Below are 25,340 nucleotides of genomic sequence, written 5' to 3'. Positions count from 1 at the left end.
TTTAAGTCTGGGCTCCAATCTTAGCTTCAATACTTACTAACTAAATATTTGACATTGGGTAAGTCACAAATCTTGCCTGTGCCTCAGTTTCCTCATCTGTAAAATGAAACTAAGGAGAAAACCACCTGATGAGCAGTTGTGAAAATTAAATGAGTTAATATATGTGTAAAGTACCTAGAACAATGTTTGGCATATAGTAACTGCTATATAAGTGTTAGCCATTGTTATTATTATTTAAGCCTCACAGCAACCCTGTAAATAATTAACTCATTTCACACAGAATTCAATTGAGGCTAGGATGATAGTGCAACTTGCCCAAAATTACCCAGCAGGGGTGTTACTACAAAATTATAGAGATGTGTAAATGTCTCCAATACTCACGCTCCATGAAAGCAGCAATCATGTTTGTTTTGTTCATCACTATACACTCAATGCCAAGAACATAGTCAGTGTTCTAGAAACATTTTTTGGATGGGGAGTGACTCTTACTACTTACTATACTAAGCTCTTTCAGATATTCTCAGCCAGGAACACAGAATATTAATATTAGTACTAGCAGTCCTTATTTGAGAAAAGAATCTCAAAAATTGATATTCATCTTCAATAAGAAACACACTGTGAGAATGAATATTTGTGAGGAAATTTTTACCACTGGGTATTAATCTTAGTAACAACTTACACTTATTTACCACCTATCATTGTTAAGTACTTCATCCGTATGACCTCATTTTATTCTCACAACCACTTCGTGAGGTTTGAATGTTATCCCCATTTTAAAGATGGGAACAATGACACCTGGAGATAAGTTGCCACTGAAACACTGGGCCTCAACCATTTAGGAAAAGCTGTACCAAGGGGACCTATATGATGTAGTGCCAGTATTTCCTTCCTCTGTACAGCTTTGAGTTTCAGAAGTTGCACCTCCTCCAGCTCCTGGTTGGAATTGGCGGGGTGGGGTGAAGGGTGGGGAGGATTCCTTACTTCTCTGAGCCAATCATAGAGTCCCATTCACCTGTCCAGGGATTGGCTTATGCACAGGCATGTGCCTTAATTCTAGTCAGTGAAACATAGTGAGGGGAGGGGAGCCTTTGGTGGAGGGTGGGATGAACTCCTGGGAAATGTCTATTCACTCATAAAAAATGACACAAGAAAGAGATGGGCTGCTGCTTCTACTCAGTGGCGTTGTGTCCGCATCTGATGCCTGGAAATTGTGGCAGCCTTCTTATAATTAGGAAGCAAGTCAGCACAGGCACAATCAAAAGTAATGAGGATGGGAGGACAAAAAAATGAAAATAACCTGAGTTTAAAGCTACTAAATTAACCAACTCTGAAAACACCCTACCTTGGGACTCGTATTGTGAGATCATAAATTTTCTTTATTGTTTAAGCTAGTTGAGTCAGAGGATCATGTCCCTTGCAACCAAAGGCCTCCTCATTAACATACCACCATATAAAAAGATCAAAGAAAAGAGAGTAGAGGGTCCTCTACTTTGATGAGCAGGGGTCCTCAACCTTGATGCATATTGGAAACAGCTGGGAAGCTCTCAAAACTATCCAATACCCAGGCCACAACCCAGAATGATTACAAAAGAACCTGAGAGGGGTGGAGGGAGGCAGGCATCAGTCCTCGTAAAGCTCTCTAGGTGATTCTGATATGTAGCGAACGTTGAGGTCCACTGGCTTAGAGGGATCCTATAAACCCAGTAGTGGGTGCCCACTCACTGGCAGAAAGAGGGACGGGTCCAGAGGCAGGAAATCAGCAAAACTGCATACAAGGTACTGCTCTGACTTTGGGATCCTTGCCAACGATCTAGAGGGTTTGTTTAGGCCACAACTCCCAGAAGCTGCTAAAACAAAACCAAAAAACAAAAAACCTCTGTGGGGAACCTGGCGATGAAAGCTGAAAAGGAGGCTCTCTCTTTGGGGCCTGGAGGATCACCCAGACTTGGGCAGCTCTTTGGGACTCACAATGATGAAGACGCACGGTCTGCTAACTGCACTAGGGATTTCCAGCCCTTCAGTGTGGGGATAAACTAAAAGGAAAGACATAAATCTAGAAGAGAACCAAGTCCTTCCTTAAATAACTAAATTAAGCCTTATTTCTCTGGAACAGAATATCATGCCCCCCAAATTCAAGCCATTCTCCATGTGAAATTTTAAAAGCAGTGTTGCTTCTGCTATGAGATGAGGTATCAGGACGTGAAATATGGATGATTCTGTTCGATAGGAAACACTCAGGAACAGCTTGCTCTTTGACCAGGCTCTCCTCCTTCAGTTCACGTGCAGCCCAGGGACAAGCCAGTGTTGGGTGGAGCTGGCATAGGTGACCAGCAAGAGCTGACCAGAGTCATGCCTGCCTGGCAATCACTCCCTCTTTAAGAAAGACAAATATCATATGATATCACTTATATGTGGAATCTAAAATAATTGTACAAATGAACTTATTTACAAAAGAGAAGTAGAGTCAGGGATGTAGAAAACAAACTTAGGGTTACCAGGGGGGAAAGGGGTAGGGAGGGATAAATTGGGAGATTGACATTGACATATACACACTACAATATATAAAATAGATAACTAATAAGGACCTACTGTATAGCACAGGGAACTCTACTCAATACTCTGTAATAACCGATATGGGAATAGAATCTAAAAAAAAGAGTAGATATATGTATATGTATAACTGATTCACTTTGCTGCACAGCAGAAACTAACACAACATTGTAAATCAACTATACTCCAATAAAAAATATTTTTAATTTAAAAAAAAAGGAAGGGGGCAGCTAGGAAAGGAAGGCCTTCAGGGGAGACTTCAAGGAAGAAGTGGAAAGGAAAACACTAGGCAAAAAGTCACTGTCTACAAAAACAAAAACTTTTATTTAAAAAAAGCAAAAGAATAAAAAATATTTTTAAAAAGAAAAAAGAAAAAAACAGTCACTGCCCAGCCTGGAAGTCACTGTTCCAGGCCGATTCAACCTGCCACAGGACCTTGAACAAGTCACTTTCCCTCTCTGAGTCTGAGTTTCTTTAATAAAGGCAGACATTTGCATCCCATGGTCTTCAAGGTCCCTGTCAGACCCATATCTAATTTTTCTTCATCCTGTGGGAAAAGGGTTCTCTTCACCCAACCGTCAGCATGAACAGAGAGCCAGAGGAAATAAAATAAGGGTCATGAACTCCAGCGCCTACAGAAGTCAGGCAGACAGCGCAAGAGAATGTAGCAGGGGTGACAAAACAAGCAAGTACCTCTGTACCATTTTTCTAGATTCCATGTGTATGCGTTAATATACCTATCTGCAGGGCAGGAATAGAGACGTAGACATAGAGAACGGACTTGTGGACACTGGGGGAGGGGAGAAGGGGAAGGGGGACGAACTGGGAGATTAGAATTGACATATATACACTACCATGTGTAAAACAGGTAACTAGCAGGAACATGCTATAAAGCACAGGAAGCTCAGCTCAGTGCTCTATGAAGACCTAGGTGGGATGGGGGGAGGAGGGGAGGGAGGTCCAAGAGGGAGGGCATATAGGTATACATATAGCTGATTCACTTCACTATACAGCAGAAACTAACACAACAATGTAAAGCAATTATACTTCAATTAAAAGCAAGTATAGCCCATCTATAAAGGAGGCAGTTGCTACTCAACTCCAGGTAACTGTCACCATGAGGAAGGACCTTGCAACTTTTTGAGAAAAAAGGAAATCTAGATTTTTTTTTTTAATGTAGCCTGCTGATGGTCTGCTCTTGGAAATAAATTCTCTTTAAAAAAAAAAAACAGAGAGAGAAAGAGAAAGAAACCCAAAAAAAAGTATCCAAAAAAAAAAATCTGCAGCCAGATACAGCCTGTAGGCCTATAGTTTACAACTTCTGATCAAGAGGCTGTTATGATATGATTAAATTTGTTTTTCATAATTGGGCCTTTCTAGGTTGGTCATTTATTCCCCCTTAAGTTACACTGTGCAGAAGCCATTTTGGGCATTTAAGGCAAGAACTGAAACTACAACTTTGGTTCCTAGACCTGCTGCCTCATACCCCAAGGAGCTGAGCTCCCCCTCAGTCTGGGACTGATGCCCACTGCCCCCCCCCTACACCCTCCATACAGCTCCAAGCTTTGCCCCTTCAGGAGGGAGCCGGATCTCAGGAGGTAGAAGCCACTCCAGCCCTTCCCACACCATCCCTTCCCCCATTTCAAAGCCTCTCGAGAAGTGGTCCCCAAGATAAACCTGACCCAGCAGAGGGTACACGTGATGAGCAGTCAGCACAGATGGGGACAGTCAGGGCGACAGTCCCAGCAGCTCAAGTCACTGCCCCTGGACTCCAGCCCCAATGGTCAGGAGGTGGAAATTCTCACTAATGAGACTGGGACCACGTGAATACCTTCAGGTGGATCCAATTCCTGGTCCAAACTAACCTTGCTCAGTTGTTCTTAAACAAAACAGGAGAATATCAGTTGATGGTTTCTTATTTAACTAACTGCGGCTTTGAGAAAGAAAACATACTCAGATCTTATACCAAACATTTTTATTTTTAAAGTGAGAAGTTCACAGAGGATAGCTATAGGAGAGTGAAATATTTAGAGCAGAAAAATTGTGGGTGCTAGCCAAACTTCAAATATTGTCATAGCAGAGTTATTCCACTAGCACGCTTCCAGCATGGCAAGTCACGTGTTAAAATTAACTGCATTCTCAGAACACCTCAGTGGACGTGCACAATGATAGAAGCAAACATTCAGAGGCTCCGGTTCTGAAGATTTTACAGAATGGATTTATGCACACTCCAAAACAAGTATATTACAACACACCCAAAACAATTCACATCCATTAAAAAAAAAATGTTGACTTTAAAGATATTGGTAGGAAGACTTAAAATAACAAGAAGAATATAGGCAAGAAACAGAAATGGCTACTTTTATGTGCAAGGTACTGGATTCTTAAATTGAGAATCAGTGTCAATCCTCACTTCCAACATCACATCGAAAAAGTGTGGCAGAAAAATGAGTCACCTTCAATATGAAGGATGCGAGTTGTGTACACTGACAACACTCTTGAAGATACAACAGTTTTGCAGGAGGAATGCCAGCATACAGAGTGGGTCTTCTTATGAGGCCAAACGCTCACAGGTTATCCGATGACCCTTCACATACTCGGGTTAAGCAACTACAACATTCTGGTTTAATCAAGGCACTGGCAAAGAGCGATCCTTGACATGACATAGAGTCCCTACGAGTTGTTGGCCAATGATGATGGCATCACCTAATACAGTATTAGGTGATGACAGCTGCATCTTATGTTTGGTCAGGCAGCATCTATACTGAGAACCCAAGCATGGTACCTTGATCACAAGCAAGGTCACTTATCCCATTAGGACTGCAAAGCCAGATTTGCTTAAGCTTTCCCCAAATCATGATTTTTGTTAAGTCACGTTTGAACAGAAAGGCTTTGCGTACGATCTTGATTCCCCAGAATTATAATTCCTTTTCCCCAGTACCACCCAACACTCCTAAAGTTTGTCTGGGTTTTTCTCCACAAGAATACATAGAATGGATGTTATTCTCCCCTCTACAAATTACTTCCCTGGGAGAGAACTGTAAAACCAACTTAAAAACACAAAATAACCTTACATTTTTCTCACCGACAGTTAAGTATCAGACCTCTCGCTCCTACTCTGACCTGAGCTGCAGAGCCCTTCGAGTATACTTTTCAGACATTCCTCATACCATTAACACAGCTTTCTGTCACCATCCACTGTCCTTCCTCAACCTTTTCTTGCCCAACGTGAAAGCGAGTGAATTGAGAGGGAAGGAGAAAAGGGCACCGACAATGTATTACTTTTATAAAAATAGGGTTTCCAGGCTGTTCCTTGATCCTCCACAGCAAAATGGGGCAGCATCGTCCATATAGAACCCCACACTAAATTCTCAAGGGGCTACCTTTTTTGTAGCCAGGTCTCAAAAGTTCCAAGCTAAACCTACTGAAGGAAAGTAGCGATGCCTTCCTAATATTGGCAACACAGACCTAGAATTACATGGGGAATAAGGTCAAGACCAGCCACTAGGTGCTTCATTCATCGGTAAGAGGACAAGTTCTCCATCCTCCCCCAGCTCTGCCATTCTGGGAAGAGCCCACTGGCCAGCCTCGGGCTGCCAAAGACTGTCGACTCCAGCTCGGCCTTGGGGGACGCCTGGTGGAAGGCGCAGTCCTGGGCTGCCCTCTGCGTCTGCACTCCATCAGGTTTCCACTGCGCGTGGACAATTCTGTAATTCTGACCCTCATTGTTGTCCCAGAAGACCCGCCCGTTAGCATGGTACGAGATGCAGAACTCGATTTTCTCCTTCGTTGGGATGACGGAGGGTAGGTCAATGGCAAACGAGAAGGTGTCACTCTCCGAGCCACCGTACACGTTTCTCATGTAGACACAGTCCACATCTGTGTAGCTCTGCCAGGTATCAAAAGTGATCCGGATCTGAACCTTCTTCTCAAAGCTCATGTTTTTCACCTTCACAGTCCCCATCACAGTTCGCTCCTGCAAAGAGCAGTTCTCCAGGCACACAGAGTTCTTCTGGAAGTGGTTCCGAAAACTTAAGTAATCAGCTGAAGGCTGAGGGAAATCTAAAATCAAGTTTTTCTCCTCGTGGAGTTTTAAGCCTGAGGAGATATCGTTCAGGTCCAAGAGGTCAAACTGGAGATCCCACACTGGCTCTTCCGGAAGGTCCGAGAAGACGTGGATGGCGGTGAGGGAGAGGCCCTTGGAGTCCGCAAACACCACCCGCTTCTTGGCTTGGTTGTGTGAAGGCTTCCAGTCGTTCTGGGTTTTGGCTTCCTGTTTTATGTTGAGACACGGCTTCAGAGGCTTTAATTTGTTCACAAAATTTCTTCGTTGGAAGTCATCATAAGGGCCCAGGAAGCTCTTCAGAGGTGGGGAATGAGCCAAGCAAAGCCTCATAGCTACATCCACGGGCATGACCGAACTTGTCAAAGGCCGTGGATCTAAAACCTGGATCATTCTGGAATACAAAAAGAAGAGGGGTTATCATCTGCACCTGGAATGCACTTCGCCTGGTCCCAAATATATCTGTACTATTTTTGTTGACTAAGTTATAGCCAGCACAGTAAGTTTCAAGGAGGTGCTCTCACACGTAGTGAAGGAATACAGTATTAGGTGATGACAGCTGCATCTTATGTTTGGCTCTACCCTTGACTGGCTATAGGCCATGGGTTAAAACACTTGGGGTCTCAGTTTCTCCATCTGAGACATAAAAGATTTGGATGGGATCATCTCTAATACAGCTCTAAAACCATTTGGTCTGTTCTGGACCAGGGGTTCTCAAACCTGTCTGTTCACAATGGCATAGGGAGTTGGTTTTCTTCCTTTCTCTTTAATGCCGAATCCTAGGACTTAGAGCCACTAATGCAGAACCTCTGCGAATGGGGACAAGGAGGTAAATATATTCTTAAAGCTTCCCAGGTGATCTAATGACCAGATAGGTTCTAGAACCAAAGTTCTCCCTCAACTGCACTCCCTCAACTGCTTTGATGATTTTGCTATTGAATTGATTACACTTCTCTGGAATAGTAATCCACTTGAAAAGAAAAAAAACAGCCATAAAAATTCTCATGGAATGGTTTTGAGAGTGAGGGGCTAGAAAGAGTGAATCAGAGGATTATCTTTGCACTTTCATTATCATGCTCTTCCTCATTTTACACAAATAACCCACTGAAGTGCAAGTCAGCAATTGGTGAACTTAAAAAAAAACTTTACATAATCTGTATTTCACAAAGAAAGACATCCATGTCAAGTCCACATTTAAGTGGAAAAAGTTGATGACCTGAAAATGAGGCTGTTTTCAACATATGCTATATATATGAACTTATAAATGTTGAAAAGTGTAATAGGAAGCACAACAAAAAGATAACAGTTATCTCTGGGTGATAGGTGATCTATTTTTGCCTTTGTACTTTTTTGGTATTTTCTAATGTTTTGGCAATGGATATTTATAACCAGAAAGATAATAAAGCTATTTAAAATTTAAACATAACTATGCTCCGCAATACTAAATCAAGAAGTATCCATCAGGAAGGATATTTTTTCTGGCCTTTAGCCCTGAGTATATTGCCAAGTTTATGGACATTTTTCCCCTATCCTAGCCTTCAGATAAGAGGTGTGTGTATACTGTATGTGACATTTCTCAGTCTGGCTTTAGTAACTGTCTTCCCAGCAGCTCTAAGCACAAAGGCAAATGGTCATTATCATAAGATGGATAATAAAAGAACATTCAGAGAATTTACTTTATTAGCCTTGGGATTTTTCTGGGAGACCTACAAACTTAGAACAAACAAATGAAAGAGAAAGCTATATTTGTGGGTCTAATAATAGTGAACAGGCAGGATTTTTAGAGAGGTCTTCTGCTAAGTTATGTCTAGAGGAGCTATTTAAGTAGTTTTGCTGGGGGCGGGGGTGTTTGGGAGGTTTGTTTTGTATTTTCATATTTTGCACTTATAGAAAGACAATTTAAGGATACGGAGATTTCCCCGGAATTTTAAGTCCTGCCCCAGAGTTTAAAAATAATCATTTGCTCAAACTCTGAGACTGAGTTTTCTATGGCAAACCGTCCTAAGAAGAACGGAAGAGGACCAAGGAATGTGAACATCGTCCTGTAGTTATTCCCAAAGCTAAACTACCCAACCAGCAATCTCAGAGTGTTATTCCCACGAGTTAAGCGGCCCGAGTCCTTGAGACATTTGTGCAGGACCAAGAGATACGGTCGGAATCCATGAGGGAATCAGAACTCAAGCTGACTCACGTTAAGACAGTTTCTGGTTTAAGAGGCCGTTTACCAAAATCAGCTCTGCCTAAAAAGCACAGAGCAAATCTCCACACCTCCAAGGCCTCCCCGGTGCCAGATTCCAGTCAGCAGCCAGTCAACCCGCCCTCCTCTAGGGTCTTCACGTGCGGTGATGACAGAAGGAAAACGCAGCCCAACCTCCCTGCAGCTGCGCGCTCCCTGTGCTCCGGGGCGGGGAATCTGCAGGGAACCTACCTGGTGCAGCTCATTAGGCAGAGGGGCGGCGGGACTCCGCTGCCTGCGCGAGTTCGCACCCGGCTCCCGGCAGCCCCGGCTTGGCTGCAGCTCTGGCGGATTGCGGGTGCAGCGCCCGAGAGGCCGCTTATCTGCTCGGGACCACGTGAGCCGACGGCTGGGACCAATCGCCGGGCCGCGAGCTCGACGGCGCGACCAACCAGCTCTCAGCTGGGGCGCGAGCCCTCGCCCGGGACGTGACGGCGGTAACGCAGGACTCGCGGGGCGCTGGGGGCACTCGGAGACCCCCGGCCAGCTGGCCTGAGTCGCGTAACAGGAACCCCGGGCGAGGCGCCGTGGAGGCAGCACCGTAGCGCAAGTAGCGGGTGCAGGCCAGGAGGGAACGCAGCAAACCTGCCCCAGGCCGGGCGCCAGCACAGCGGGGCTGCGGGGAAGGAGATGCCTTTCACTTCTGGAGGCTTCTGTATACAGTTAATCTGAGCGCACAACGTTGTGGCTTGTTCCAAATGTGTGTGTGTGGATATAGATATAGATATATAGTATAGATATAGATATAGATGATATAGATAGACACAAATATATTTCAAACATATATATTTGAAATGTTTATCTTGTTCACTGCTTGGTGCATCGGCTCATGCTGTCCCTTTCCTTGCCCTGAGCAAGCAGAAGTTGGCTGTATATTTTGGGGTTAGGGTGAACCCACAAATGCACCACACAGTAGACTGCTTCTCTAACTAATGTTGTTAATAAACCACGTTAGCCCTGTTATAAGACAGTGAGGAGGCATTCACTTAAAAGGCACTTTGTATTTCGATCTATTCTTCAGTTTTTCTCCCTGGAAGAGAAAACTAAAGCCAGAAATGAAATGGCCTTTTTTGCTTGTGTGGCAGGTCAGCCACAGAGCCAGTGGTCAACCCAAATCCCTCGACTCGGTTCTGACGTCCTCTGGCAGTGATGTGAAAACCAAAATGTTAAAATATCACATTGTAAGTTTCATGATTCTCCCCGGCCAGTTACTCTCGCTGAGGTTTTGGAATTTTGTTCAGGTTGGAGAGGTTTTAGACCATCAGTTACAACCATAAAATTAAATTTCTAAGTCTAGTATAAATTATTTTTATAAACCCCATGTCCTCGTTCTGCTCTCAACTTAGTTATCCAGTAGTCCATTAAAATGTACAAAATGTACAACGTAAAATGTACAAAAATCCCTGTGTCTTTTAAATCACTGTCAAACAGTGGAATTGTTAAAATGGTGTGATTAAAGAAAAAGAAACTCACGCTGAATATCCCTGGGGAAGGTACTTAACGCTTGGGCTTGATTTTTTTTAAAGGAAACATCCAACTAAGAGCAGATCTTCTAGTCTCTCAGCCCAACCAAAACTAGCTGAAGGGGCAGTCTTTGGAGTTGACACTTTCAAATCTAGGTAAGTTCTAGCCTCAACTCCCTCACCTGTAAAATGGAAATAGTGAAGTTGTTCTTAGGATTAAATGATATTGTACAGATGAGAAAACTCAGCATAGTTTCTCAGTATGTGTTCAACGATCCTATGTTGAGCTAAGGAGTGTATATTACCAATTAAAGTTATGGAGAAACATAAAAGAATAATAAATTGTGATCCCATTTTAGGGGTAAGATGTGCACGCATAGAAAAGAGAATATGCTCAACCAAAATGTTAACAGTGCTTAATTTTGGACAGTGATATTATGAGTAATTAAAATTTTCTTTGTCATTTGGCTTCTCTGTATTTTTTACTTTTTCTGCAAAGAACATGGACTTTTTCTGTAACGGAGAAATCGTCTTTAAATGACTTAAGACCTTCAGATTCAACGAACATGTATAGCCTACCTACTAGGTGCCAAGAACTGTGTTGGAAGCTTTGACATGCTTACACCATCTACTCACAGTCCTTTTGAGTTTGGGTTTCTTTCCATTCAAGCTACTTTCTCTTCTGCCCCCTGGTGCTGACTGATGCCATAAAAGCCACCTCTCCAAACTCCTTAAGATAGAAATCAGGGATACAGGGCTCTCTCTAAAGAAGAGTCAACACTCAATAAAATTCTAAACTGCATGATCCAGGCCTCCCACTTCTTTCTTTCCCCCCACCAGATTTATTGAGATGTAACTGACATATAACATTATGTATGTTTAGAGTGTACAAGGTATTGATTTGATATATTGCAAAATGATTACCACCATAACACTAGCTAAAGTCTCCATCAAGTCACATAATTACCGTTTCTTTTTTATGGTAAGAACATTTAAGATATATTCTCTTAGCAACTTTCAAGTGTATAATAATACAGTATTATTACCCATGTTGTACATTAGATCCCTAGAAGTTTATACTCTTTGACCATCTCCCCATTTTCCCCACACCCCCAACCCCTGGTAACCACCATTCTACTCTCTGTTTCTATGAGTTCAGCTTTTTTAGATTCCATATATATGTGAGATCATATGGGATTTGTTTTCCTCTGCCTGACTTATTTCACCTAGCAGAATCAGGCCCCTCATTTCTATGTCCTTCCTGGCTTTTACTGCCCTTCATCATGGGATGAGAGGGACTGGAATGGAATCAGCGTTCTCAGTCATGAGTTGCCCCAGTGAAGACACGGTGGATTAGGAATTGTGGGGAGTTTTCTTATTATTTGTAGGTTTTCTCCAACTGTGGTTTAACAGCATCCAAACATTGCTTTGTCCTACCCATCTTAATAATAAATCTACTGATGAGAACTTCTTGATCTGTGCAGTGTTTCTAGCCATGCCAGGGGTTGCAAGGACTCCTAAGCCAGAGCCCCTTGACCTTGAGAATGCTACAATCTTTATTATAGAAAACCAAATTTAAACTCATGAAATACCCAGGGAACATTTTAAGGTGCTACAAAGCAAGGGGCTGATGATGTGTGGCTTATACAAATGGGTCTCTTCCAGCATCTGTCCAACACATTACCAGACATGCCCCTGTGGGAAAAACACCCTGGGGGCAGGGAGTCCCAGGTTGTCAACTCATTTTCTCCAACCTAGCCCTTTTTTTCAGTGCCCAATCAAGAAAGTGCTTGAATATTCAACTCTATAGTTATTAGTATTAAAATGTCAGTACTCAGTAGTAACAGGATGAACCTTATAACTGATCTTTAAGCCCTGCCCTGTAGAAATAGTGAGGTTGAGAACTGCTCATTTTGATGAAAAGAACTGAGATTTCTATTTCTGAAATTAAGAAAGGAGCCAGTTCACATGTCTCCAGGAATAGTAAGCTCTCTCTTACACTAACTCCTTCTGCCTTCTTTAGCCACATTGGATGAGAACACCAATATTAGGTGAAGGAGTGTAATTTTTTAAAAAAACAAAGACACTTACATAAGCTTACTTTGGGTCAGGCGCTGTTTTAAACACTTTACAAATAAATATTAACTCATGTAATATTTATAAGAATCCAGGTAGGTCGAAACCATGATGTTTATCCACATTTCAAGATGAGGTAACTGAGGAGGTCTGGGAGTTTAAGTAACTTGTCCAAGATCATGTAGCTAGTAGATGGCAAGACCAGGTTTCAAAACCCTCTAGAGTCCATGCTCCAAGTGTATGAGTTGCTCTGAAAAAAACAAGCACCACACTGGTACCCACCAAGACCAAAAAGATGGTCTGTAGAAGGCCAGGGAGCTTCAGAAAGGGGAGGGCTCCCTGAGGAATACATATGGAAGCTTTAAGGAGGAAGTGAGACTTGGGAATTGGCAAGAATTTACCTATGGCGGAGTATCATCTTTAGGGCATTTAGATGATAAGAATCCAGCTGTGTGGCTCAACCAACTAGAGAGAAAATGAGATCACAATTGAAATGGTACCAGCAGCCCACCATTCTCTTCAACGAACATATTCCCAGAGGATAAGAGAAGGAATTAAAAGTGTTGCTGAGTAGACTATACTATTGGCCATTCTGGTTGCACTGAAAGAATTTTCAGTATCATTTTCACTGCCTGGATTTTTTTAGTTTAAAAAAATCTCTACTTTTAAAACATCCCTGTAAGAGAACAATCTGGATGCAGTTGTGAATACACGGTTGTTGCTACCAAGAGTAAGTGGTTGAAAAAAGTGCAAGACACTACCTGAGACATGTAGAGTATCTCAGGTGAGGTGAAGAGGAAGGAGAGGGGAGGGGGAACAAAAAAGGGTGATACACTTAACCTCTCTAATAATCTACTGGGAAGATGGACACAGAGGTTAAAAGACCAGTAACCATACCAGGTTGGCTGAGTGGCAAATGGGTCGTGTGAACATAATGCACCTTTGCTATATGTGCTTCAGGACGTTAGAGAAAGGAGAGGCCTCCAGGGGCCAGGATGGCCAACGAGGACCAGGACATGCAGGGTAACAGCAAGGAGAGCAGTTTGCTAGAGGTGAGGATTCAGGCTGGGGGTATAGCAGGGAAGGATCAAGGGAGAGAGACCCTTTAAGTTTGTATTTTTTTAAAATTCCCTGGACTATCTTGAACAAAATTAGAGATCTGAGTGATACAAAAGGAAATTAGCAAAGAATTAAATAATAATCTGACTGGAGGGGTGAAACCATTCTCTAACATTGCTAGTTACATCTTCAAGTTTCTGCAGTTTCTCCATATTCATTGAAGGATTAGGGTGAAGAAAAGTAGAAGTTAGTAAGGACCTATGAAGAAAACTTTAAACCACTATAGAAGGGCTTTTTTAAAGGTTTTAATGTGAATATTATGCAGGATGGGAGAGGGGATAAACAGGAACTACCCAAAATGTACTAAAGTTCATATGAAACATCAGCACAGGAAAAATCAAATTGGGAAGAAGGAATATTTTGAAAAAGAATAATGAGGATGTACTAGCCCTATCAGCGTAAAATTTATTATAACTTTAGAGTGTTTTAAAAAATTAGTATTGGTGTATGAATAAAGAGATCAGTGAGATTAGAGTCCATGCATAGACCTTCTTACATAAGAGAATTTAATTTATGCTACAGGTGGGCATGTCTAATAATGGAAGAGGAAAAAATGGATTATTCAATAAATGGGCAACTGGCTGTCCATTGGGAGGGGTGGAATGGACAGATGTGTACAGGAAACTGTTTTCAATTCATGCCTCTGTGGAGAGGGGTGAAGGTGCTTTGATGACATGGCAACGTACACCAATAGGCACCTCCATAGGGAATTCTGCAAGGGTGCTGCTGGTTCAACATGCTCTAGGCACTGTAATTTTTGTGACTTGGAGAGTTTTCTTTTTAACTCGGGGCTATGGGAAAGAGAAAAAGTATTGGGACAATCAGTGAATCCAGTCAGTAAGAAAGAAATGACACAATGAACACCCTAAAATCCTGTCCTTCTCCATCTCTAGTTCCTCCTCCCTGGAGAAGACCCTTCCTGGGCATGGCTGACTGGGTTTGTCATGCCGGGTGGGTCTGATGCTCTGTGCTTGTTCTCATGGCTCTGTCTGGGCCAAGATACCCTCCTTTAGTTTCAGTCCCATATTTTACTAAATCTTAGCATTCTGAGTCATTGTGAATTTGCATTCTGATTCTTTGTTGCAAACTTAAAGCCTGTGAGATGCAGGTACTCTCTAACCACTCTACTCACCAGGCTAATTTGTCTAAAGACAGGTATTTTTCTGCTGTGTAAACTGGCTTTTGGACTCCGCTGCCAGCTATGACTATTAGAGGAGTTTTGGCAGAAGGAATCCAAACTGAATACAGATCCCTCATTTATAAGGTACCACACTTCCTTTCTTATGTGACAAAATTAAACTTCTCTACCCATCCACTCCCCACGCACACACACAAACACATCACATCACCCCACCCCCAGCTCTGGACATAACTATTCATAACTACCTGTTCCAATAGATGTTTAAAACTCTTTAGACCCCTCTTTTAAGCTATGCTATAGTGTCTCCCTGAACCATGGAGAGAAAAAGCAAATTCGGTCTAAGACATGGACAGCTTTGTGTCTATCAGAGAACTCTTTCTGTTTAGTTGCTACATGCCCTCTCTGACTTGGTGGAAAGTTCCAGCTGGGGGAAGTTGGAGAAGGTGAATAATTTTCCACATCCTACTGAGACAACTCATTTCACTAGGGCTTTAATATTTGTCTGAAGTATAATAAATCCTCTAGAATACCAACCACAGCTTTAAAAACTCATTTCAAAGCCAACTTTCTCCAATCCTTGTTTTACTCTCTATTAGTAAGGTATTAATATTTTTTAAATGAACAACAGTGAAACTTTTAAGTCACTCAGTAAAATCGGCAATTATTTGAGATCACCAATAGGAGGACAAAGCACTTAAAAATTCCTTCATTTCTCCTGTCAAAAAACCACCTCCTGTAGTTGAAAGTAATAATGTTGGGCAAAAAAGCATTAGGTCTTGCTTTCCTGCATACAGAATTGAGCTCTGGTTGTCACAGAGTATTTGGAGCCCAGACAATTAGTGATTAAAAGGGAAGTTTTTTCTTTCAGAAGAAGTGACAGAAAAAAAGAAAATTAAGATTATTAAGAACAAACTACATATTCAACACTCTTTTAGGTCCTTTCATATATTTTATGATATAATCACTGGCTACAGTATTGATACAATATAATACTTTTTTTTTTTTTAAGAATAAGCACTTTATTTATTTATTTATTTGGCCATGCCACACAGCTTGCAGGATCTTAGTTCCCTGACCAGGGATCAAACCCGTGTCCCCTGCACAGAGTCCTAACCACTGGACCTCCAGGGAATTCCCTATAATGCATCTTTTAAATTAAGTGCTATTAAAGAGAAAAACAGAGGACTATGGCTTAAAAGAGGACAAAAGATGATTGCTTCCCTCCTGCCCCAGCCCCATATCCAAAGTTTTGACACTATTTATGGAATTAGTCTTCTCTATGGTTGATTTTGGAAGAGGTACTTATTTTGTAAACTACACACAGAAATGTAAGATTTGATTGGTAAAGATCACAGGGGCAGCATATGAGCAGTAACATTTTGCATGTGAGTAATCCTTTCAACTTTTTAAATGCCTTCACATCCTTTATTTCATTTAATCTTCATTAAAACCCTGTGAAGCCAATCTTATTATTATTCCATCTAACAGACGGGGAAACTGAGACTCAGGAAGACTGAATGACTACAGTAGGGTTCGCAGCTGTCAAGTGATGGAGTCAGGCTTCAGTGCCAAGATCTAACCTTATCTGAGTCTTGAGGACATGGGGAGGGGGAAGGGTAAGCTGGGACAAAGTGAGAGAGTGGCATGGACATATGTCCACTACCAAATGTAAAATAGATAGCTCTTGGGAAGCAGCCGCATAGCACAGGGAGATCAGCTCGGTGCTTTGTGACCACCTAGAGGGGTGGGATAGGGAGGGTGGGAGGGAGACGCAAGAGGGAGGGAATATGAGGATATATGTATATGTATAGCTGATTCACTTTGTTATAAAGCAAAAACTAACACACCACTGTAAAGCAATTATACTCCAATAAAGATGTTTAAATAAATAAATAAATAATGTTGCAGTGAACATAGGGATGTATATATCTTTTTGAATTCGTGTTTTTGTTTTCTTTGTAAAAACACCCAGAAGTGGAATTGCTGGATTGTATGATATGATAGTTTTATTTTTAATTTTTCAAGGAACCTCTATACTGTTTTCCATACTGGCTGCACTAATTTATATTCCACCAACAGTGCACAAGTGTTCTCTTTTCTCCACATTCTCACCAACACCTAATCACTTAAGTGATTATCTTTTCTTCTGCAATGTTTAACCTGTTGTTAATCCATCTAGTGAATTTTTCATTTCAGATGTCATATTTTTCATCTCTAGAAGTTCCATTTGTTGGGGTTTGGTTTGTTTGTTTGTTTTCTTTGTATCTTCAATTTCTCTCCTCACTGTCTTCATGTTTTCCTTTAAATACCTGAACATAATTATAGTAGCTGTTTTAACATCCTAGTCTGCTAATTTTATCATCCCTATCATTTCTGGATCTATTTCTATTGACCTTTTTTTTTTCCTGGTTACAGGTCACAGTTTCCTTCTTGGCATGCCTAGTGGTTTTTTACTGGATGCTGAATGCTATAATTTTAAGTTTCAAGTGACTAGATTTCACTATCTTCTTTTAAAGAGTGTCAGACTTTGTTCTGGTAAGCAGATTATCATGTTCTAAAGTCATACCGTTTGTAGGCTTTTGTGAATTGTCTTATCACTCTACATAGCGCTTTTGAAATTCATCCATATTGTTGCATGTATCAGTAGTTTGGTTTTTCTTATTGCAGAATAGTATTCCACTGTATGGGTGTACCATAATCTGTTTATCCATTCACCAGTGGATGGACTTTTAGACTTTATTTCCAGTTTTGTGCTATTACAAATAAATATGCTATAAAAATTTAGGTATAGGCCTTTGTATGGACAAATGCTTTCAATCCCTTGAGTAAATTTCTAAGTGTGAAATTGCTGAATCATCTGATAAATGTATGTTTAAGTCTATAAAACTGCCAAACTGTTTTCCAAAGTTGCTGTACTATTTTTTATTCCCACCAGGAAGATTTGAGAGCTCCGGCTGCTCCACATCTTTGCCAGCATTTGGTATTGTCAGTGTGTTCTTTGACTTCTTGTTATTGAACTGAAAGAGTTATTTATATATTCTGGACACAACTACTTTATTAGATATATAGTTTGCAAATATTCTTCCTCCCAGTGTGCACCTTGCTTTTCATTTTCTTCATGTCTTTCAAAGGGCAGAAGTTTTTTATTTTGACAAAACCCATTTTATCAATTTTTTTCTTTTATGGTTCATGTTTTTTATGTCCTGTTTAAGAAATCTTTACTTAACCCAAGATTATAAAGATTTCCTCCTATGTTTCTATGTTTTCTTCCAGAAGTTTTGTAGCTTTAGCTCTTAAATTTTTGTGTCTATAATCCATTTCAGTTTGATATATTTGTAGATGTGAGGTGAGAGTCAAGTTGTTGTTGTCGTTATTCTTGTTACTCTTTTGTTTTTGTTTTCACATACAGACTTCCAATTCCTCCAGCCCCATTTATTTAAAAAGCACTCTTTCTCCATTGAATTTCCTTTGCAACTTTGTCAAAATTCAGTTGATCATTTGGGTCTATTTCCAGAGTTTCTATTCTGTTCCATTATTCAATAAGACTATTCTCCTGCCATTATCACACTTTCTTGATTATTATGACTTTATGTTAAGTCTGATATCAGGTAGTGTGAGTCATCAACTTTGTTCCTATCTTTCAAATGTATGTGCTAAAGTTTTATTTAAATTTTTTCATGTATATTCATAAATTGAACTACAGAAGCATTTTGTGCTACATTTTGCAGATTTTAGTATTAAAGTTATGTTTGTTTCATAATATTAATTGAGGAACTTTCCATACTTATCTAGGGTCTGAAATAATTTGATTAACATACAAATTAACTCTTCTCTGAAGCTCAAAGGAATTCAGTTATAAAACAATTAAGTAGGTTTTTTTTTTCTTAAAGGGAAAGCTTAACAATCTTTTCCACTTCTATTATTTTTGGTTTTCTATCTCTTCTTGCACCAATTTTGCTCATTTATATTTTGCCAGAAAATTATTCATATTGTTACATGTCCAAGATCAGACAGCTAATTATAGCAGAGCCAGGATTTGAACCTAAGATGTCAGGCTCCAGAGTCCCTGCATCAACCACTAGATATCAGGAAATACTGATACGTAGTGACCTTTAAATTCAGGAAATAATTTGATAAAGTCTTTCATGATACCCTCGTGAACAAGATGAAGAAACTTGAGTTACAAAACCTGCTGACCAACATTACCCAAAGAGAGTCCATCATTAGCTCTCTTCTTTAAACCCATCAAGAAAGAAAATAATAAAGGGCTTAACATAGAGATCCAAAGACATGGATGAGAACATAAAATGTAATTCCTGAACTTGCAAATGATGCAAAAGTACATCTGATAGCTTAATGGAAAAACAGAACTCAAGGGACTTCCCTGGTGGTCCAGTGGTTAAGAATCTGCCTTCCACTGCAGGGGATGCAAGTTCAATCCCTGGTCGGGGAACTAAGATCCCACATGCCGCAGGGCAACTAAGCCTGCACGCTGCAACTTCTGAGCCCGTGCCACAACTAGAGAGAAGCCCATGTGCCACAACAAACATCCCGCATGCTGCAACTAAGACCCAACACAGCCAAAAATAAAAATAAATAAATTAAATTAATATTAAAAAAAAATACTCAGAAAATCTTCCCCACTGCGACCTAGTCAATCAAACAGGTGTCAACTGAACAGATTATAGGCCCCACAAGAGCAAAGGCCAAATGTGTTTTATTCATCTATGTAAACAGAGCTCCCAGCAGAATTGTAGCTGCTTAGTAAATATTTTTTAACATTTATTGGAAGAAAAATATATACATTACTGATCTTCAACAACTGCACAAGTTTAGACTGAAGATGACATGATTAAACATTGAGACAAGTGGAAAATACAAGTTTTGGTTTGTCACGAGTTCAGTATAAATCAATAGTGTGATGGTGCAGATTTGGCATCAGAAAACTTAAGACTAGATCTTAAGGTAGGGTAAGTCACTTAAACTCACAGCAAAATAAAGCTAATAATAATCTAAAAGATTGTTTTGAGGGTGAGGTCATTCACACGAAATTTTTTTTGCAAACTACAAATGTCCATTATTAAGTACATATTATTGTTATTCGATTATAAATCCCAACATTAAGCTAAGAAGCACTTTGAGCTTATCTGTAATTTCTCAGTTTTGGGGGGGTTGAAGATTAAGAGAGGGTAGATATGAAGTCCCTAGCAAGATGTCTGAAGCATATTAAACATTTAATAAATCTTAGCATAAATGGATTATCCTTTCATATACAGGAGACTATATATATAAGTATATATTTAATCATTTATACACATATATTTACATATATGGACGGATATATATCAAAATGTAAAGAAGTTTCCCTAGTTATCCCCCAGTCACTATTCTAGATACTGGAGAGACAATGAAGAATTAGATGAACAAAATACTGCCCTCAATTTTTTGTGATTTACTTCTTTCCATCTTCTCTCCCATGTACAAGAATCACTTTTTAATTACAGAAGAAAAACCAAACTGTAAAGACAATAAAAATATAATGGAAAAAAAATATATATATAATGGTTGCCAGGGATAGGGGGAGAAGGAGGAGGGGGATGAGTTGCTGGAGCACAGAGGATTTTTAGGGCAGTGAATTATATTATCATTTGGCAAAACCTATAGAATGTACAACACAAAGAGTGAACCTTAATGTAAACTGTGGATTTTAGTTACTAATAATACATCAATATTGGTTCATCAATTTTTACAAATGTACCACATCAATGCAAGATGTTAACAACAAAGGAAACTGAGACGGGGAGGATATGGGAACACCATACTTTCTGCACAATTTTTCTGTAAACCTAAAACTGCCCCAAAAAATAAAGTCTATTAGTTAAAAACAAAAGATCTCTAAAAAAGAGAAGAAAAGAAAAAGAAAAACTAATGAAAGCTCTGGTTTGCTTAAGTGAACACTTTCCAAATACTAAATTGCAATTGCATTACTATTCCTGGCAGCAAACAACTAATGGCCTTTTATCCTTTTATGGCAAGAAATCTTCAGCTGCATCTCCCTTTTGGCCCCAAGTCTACTGAACAATAACAATAAAATGCCTGGTCAGGTATAGAAAAACCTCCTTGTTACCAATTTTTTTTATTATATGTGCTTTTGTATTTGCTGATTACACGCAATTAGTGGTTGCTTGGCAACGAAGTTTGGGGCTGTCTTCCAGGCAGAGGTGAGTTGTCTAAATAAAGCACCTCATTGTCTTCAGTGCTGGGTTTCCAAAGCCTCCCCAGCATAACAACAGTTACGGAATTCTTCTTGGATTGAGTGACATTCACATCTGGCTCAGCTCTTTTCATATTCATTCATTCAACACATATTTCACAAGTATCTACGGTGCGGGTCACCATGCTAGGTTCTGGAGGTAGAGTGGAGAATAAAGTGGACAATGTCCCTGTCCTCAAGGAGCTTGCGTTCTAGTGGGGAGGAGGAAGGACAAACAGTTAAATATAATTTTTCAGGGAATTCCCTGGTGGTCCAGTGGTTAGGACTCAGCGCTCTCACTGTGAAGGGCCCAGGTTCAATCCCTGGTCAGGGAACTAAAATCCCACAAGCTGCACTGCGAGGGCCAAAAAAAAGATTTTTTTCAATTATAACAATTAGGCAAAGCTGAAGATGAGTCCTATGAAGAAAAGTGAAGTAGAATAAGGAGATTTAAAGAATTTGGAAGAACGTTTCTCTTTGTTCATTTTATAAGTGGTTAGTGAAGGCCTCTCTGAGGGGGTGATGGTTGAAGACAGCTGAATGGAATGGGGGGGGGGGGGGAGAGCATGCCATAGAGCATTCTCTTAGGGAGAATATCAGAATATCATAGAACTTGGCCTGATAGTAAAAGAAACTATCATACTGTTAATTTTCAGGATTGAGCTGCAGATTGTTTGATACTTTTCAGACACATTTGTCTGATGATTAATTTTATTTATTTATTTTGAACTAGGAATAAATTGACATGTTTTATTAATAGAGGAGCCCTGTCCTTTCAGGTATGATTGTTTATTGATAATAATGAGCCAGTAATTAAAATTTTAACTAGAAGTAAATTAACCCTAAGAGAAAAATCAGCCAGCCACCACTCAATTTTCCCCTCTCCTACTAAGTTTTTTACAGAGAAATTAAGGCTTAAGTTACACTAGTCTGATCTTTTTTCGTCTTTGAAGATGAGAAACTTCCATTTTAAAGAGTGTAGGGGCTATTTTCTATTCAAAGCTAAACATTGTTAACATTTTGGTGTTCCTTATTCTGAGGGGTTTTTTTTCCTGTACATAGTGTAGAAATTTTTTTCAACTTAAAATATTAGGATTATCATATACATTTTCCACATGTCTTTCTTACTTACTAATATATGGTACTCATGATTCCTTTTCATTAAATATTCTTCTAAAACATCATTTTTAATAATAGAAATATTTGAGGATCTATTGTCTCCCATTCTCACCTACATTGGCTTTTACCTTTTCATTTAACCCTTTGCTAATTTGGAGGATGAAAAGATATTTCCATTTTTACACTTTACTAGTGAAGTTGAACTTTTTCATGTTAATTAATCCTTTTTCTATTATTTTTTCTTCTATCTTTTCTACCAAAGTACTTCACTGATTTATAAAAGCTTTTTATATATTAGGGTTATTAACAATTTTGTCATATGTTACAAATATATTTCCCAAAATATATATTTGCTCCAGATTTTTAATTTTGTTAATAAAATTTTTACCCACAAAAGTTTGATATACAACTTTTTGCATTTTTATCTATGGTTTGTTTCTCTACCATGATTCCTTAAAGAAAGGCCTGGGGAGACTGTGAGGGGAAAAAAAAAAAACCCTAACTTGACTGGAGAGGCCTGAGGAAGGGAAGGGAAAAAAGTATTAAGTCAAGTGTTTCAAGAAGGAGTAGAAAGACCTGATCTTAATTCCATATCAGTATAACTGGACAAGTGTAAATCTCTCAGAACCAGTTTCCTCTTTTGCAGATTGAGGAGAATAATCCTTTTTCAGCAAAGTTGCTGTGAGGACTAGATTTTTAAAATTTAAAGTACCTCCCTTGAGAGATAGTAGGTACCCAATAAGTTGTAACTATTACTAAAAGGGAAGGTGTCCCAAACTGGTGCTTCTCAAATGTCAATGTCCCTATGAATCACAGGGCATCTTGTTGAATGCAGATTCTGATTCAGTACACCTGAGGCAGAGCATTTGTAACAAGCTCCCAGATGATGCGGAGGCTGGTTGAAGGTTCTAGAGTCTTCCAACAATGGGAATCCCTGATGGGGAATATTTAAGAACCAATTTAACAACTGATGTCTATTTTCAAAAGAATTGTGACTCTTAGAATTACACAGAATTTGCAAGATAGAAGAGAAAGCTATCCCTTAGAGGATGAAACTGGAATCTAAACTTATCCCAACCAGGTCAATGTTTCACCAGATGAAATTTAATTACAGTCCCTGTTGCTGTCCAGGGAAGCCAAACCTCAGATGGATAGAAAAGTGTGCATAAAGAATAAAGTAAAAGATCTAGTGGTCAAATTTTCTCAATGACCTCCTTCTCAAAGGCCCACCCAAAACATCCATCAAAAGGAAATAAAAACAACAACAACAACAAATTGAGGCCTTTAGAGGAAATAAATTGCAGTACTCTGCATGCATCTTTCCATGATGCAGTGTTTTCCAGCCTCAGCCAATCAGGAACATCACCTGGGGCATTTGCTCCCACTCTTAGCACCTCAGAGAGTTCATTGAAGGGGTGGAAGAACCCCAAGCATCTATATTTCTAGACAGAAATAGTTTGGCAACCCCTGCCTTACTGCATCCATCTCCTTTCTTTGCAGTTTAGAATTTATAACAAAGAGGAGTTAACTGAACATAGTGAACAAAGGTTCTGCTGTGAAAAGAACTGGACGACACTCAGTCACCGCATAACCTTGAGCAATTTACCCATCCTCCTTGGGTCTGAGTTTTTTCTCATCTGTAAAACAAAAATAGTGAAGTCCTCTACATAAGGTCATTATAGAGACCAGATAAAGTAATGGATGTGACAGCCACTTGTAAACTGAACGCAAGTGTGATTTCCATAAATGCATGCATTGTGTCAAATCTTCACTGAACCAAGCCATTAAGATTGTTCCTTGAAATCTAAAAAAAAAAAAAAAAAAAAAAAAAAAAACTGGTTCTGACAAACCTAGGGCAGGACAGAAATAAAGACGCAGACGTAGAGAATGGACTTGAGGACACGGGAAGGGGGAAGGGTAAGCTGGGACGAAGTGAGAGAGTGGCATGGACATATATACACTACCAAATGTAAAACAGATAGCTAGTAGGAAGCAGCTGCATAGCACAGGGAGATCAGCTCGGTGCTTTGTGACCACCTAGAGGGGTGGGATAGGGAGGGTGGCAGGGAGACGCAAGAGGGAGGAGATATGGGGATATATGTATATGTATAGCTGATTCACTTTGACTTTTTTTGGGGGGGAGGGGTTATTTATTTATTTATTTATTTATGGCTGTGTTGGGTCTTCGTTTCTGTGCGAGGGCTTTCTCTAATTGCGGCAAGTGGGGACCACTCTTCATCGCAGTGCGCGGGCCTCTCATTATCGCGGCCTCTCTTGTTGCGGAGCACAGGCTCCAGACGCGCAGGCTCAGCAATTGTGGCTCACAATTGTGGCCTAGTCACTCCGCGGCATGTGGGATCTTCCCAGACCAGGGCTCGAACCCGTGTCCCCTGCATTGGCAGGCAGATTCTCAACCACTGCGCCACCAGGGAAACCCTGATTCACTTTGTTATAAAGCAGAAACTAACAGACCACTGTAAAGCAATTATACTCCAATAAACATGTTAAAAAAAAAATTGTTCCTTGAGGGTTTTAGTGTGGGATTTTATACCCTTAGCAAGGAGGAGTCCGTAAACAAAATGTCAAGCTGAAATAAAACCTGGCTAAAAACCCAACTTTGCCTTTCCTTGTTTGAGCCACTCAGGGAAAGATGGCAACCTTCCAGTACTGTTATCTCAACTGTAAAACGTGAGGATGATTAACTCTTTGCTCCCCTCTCAAAGATGTGGAATGCTTTGTAAATGATGAAATCTGGAGGTGTCTTATAAACTCTAAAACTGCATACACATTGTCTGATGCCTGCCTGTGCAGGAGCTGGAAAGGGCAAAGCATCAGTTGTCAGATCCAGTAATACCCCTGCCCTACCCTTAATCCCTGCCCCGCGGGGCAAGATCTGCTGACAGGAGGGCCTGCATCTGAGCCACGATTTTCCATCAGCGGTTCGAGGAACACCAAGAGTATTCAGAGTTCCTGGGGCAGAGGTCAGTCCCCTGGGGTGGAGTTGAGGGGCTGCTGCTCAGCAAAGGAACAGGTTGACCCACTGCCCGCGTGCCTGGCCTCTTTGCAGGTTCCCAAGAGTTCAGTGACGACGGAAGGGGCCACACGTTCTCCTCAGCGCTGCTGGCTGAAACTGTCATTACGCCTCAGATTTCAAGAGTGGAACCGTAGAATCTGTGCCTGGGAAGAAGAACAGGGTCAGATACCTGTAGAGTCGAGCACAGACTTATTACGGGACTCGGAGTGGGAAAAAGCCTGACAAGGTAAAACTGCTCACAGTGATTAAAAGTGGGGAAGTGAGGACAGCTGTCTGGGAAGATAAA

General features: G+C 40.4%; 1 protein-coding gene across 1 annotated transcript; it reads right to left on the bottom strand.

Moving 5' to 3' along the window:
- Window positions 1-4,508: 4,508 nt before the first annotated feature.
- Window positions 4,509-9,137, bottom strand: PPP1R3C (protein phosphatase 1 regulatory subunit 3C). The gene is made up of 2 exons (XM_036829650.1): window positions 9,042-9,137; window positions 4,509-7,007 (listed from the first exon to the last, which is right to left on the bottom strand). Exons 1-2 carry the CDS (start codon window positions 9,053-9,055, stop codon window positions 6,068-6,070), a joined length of 954 nt encoding a protein of 317 aa, XP_036685545.1. The 5' UTR covers window positions 9,056-9,137; the 3' UTR covers window positions 4,509-6,067.
- Between the last annotated feature and the right edge of the window lie 16,203 nt (window positions 9,138-25,340).

Source organism: Balaenoptera musculus, chromosome 16 (genome assembly GCF_009873245.2).
Source record: "Balaenoptera musculus isolate JJ_BM4_2016_0621 chromosome 16, mBalMus1.pri.v3, whole genome shotgun sequence".
Classification (NCBI taxonomy): domain Eukaryota; kingdom Metazoa; phylum Chordata; class Mammalia; order Artiodactyla; family Balaenopteridae; genus Balaenoptera; species Balaenoptera musculus.
Note: the sequence above shows the minus strand (reverse complement) of the source record. Positions and strands in the feature narration are given on the sequence as shown.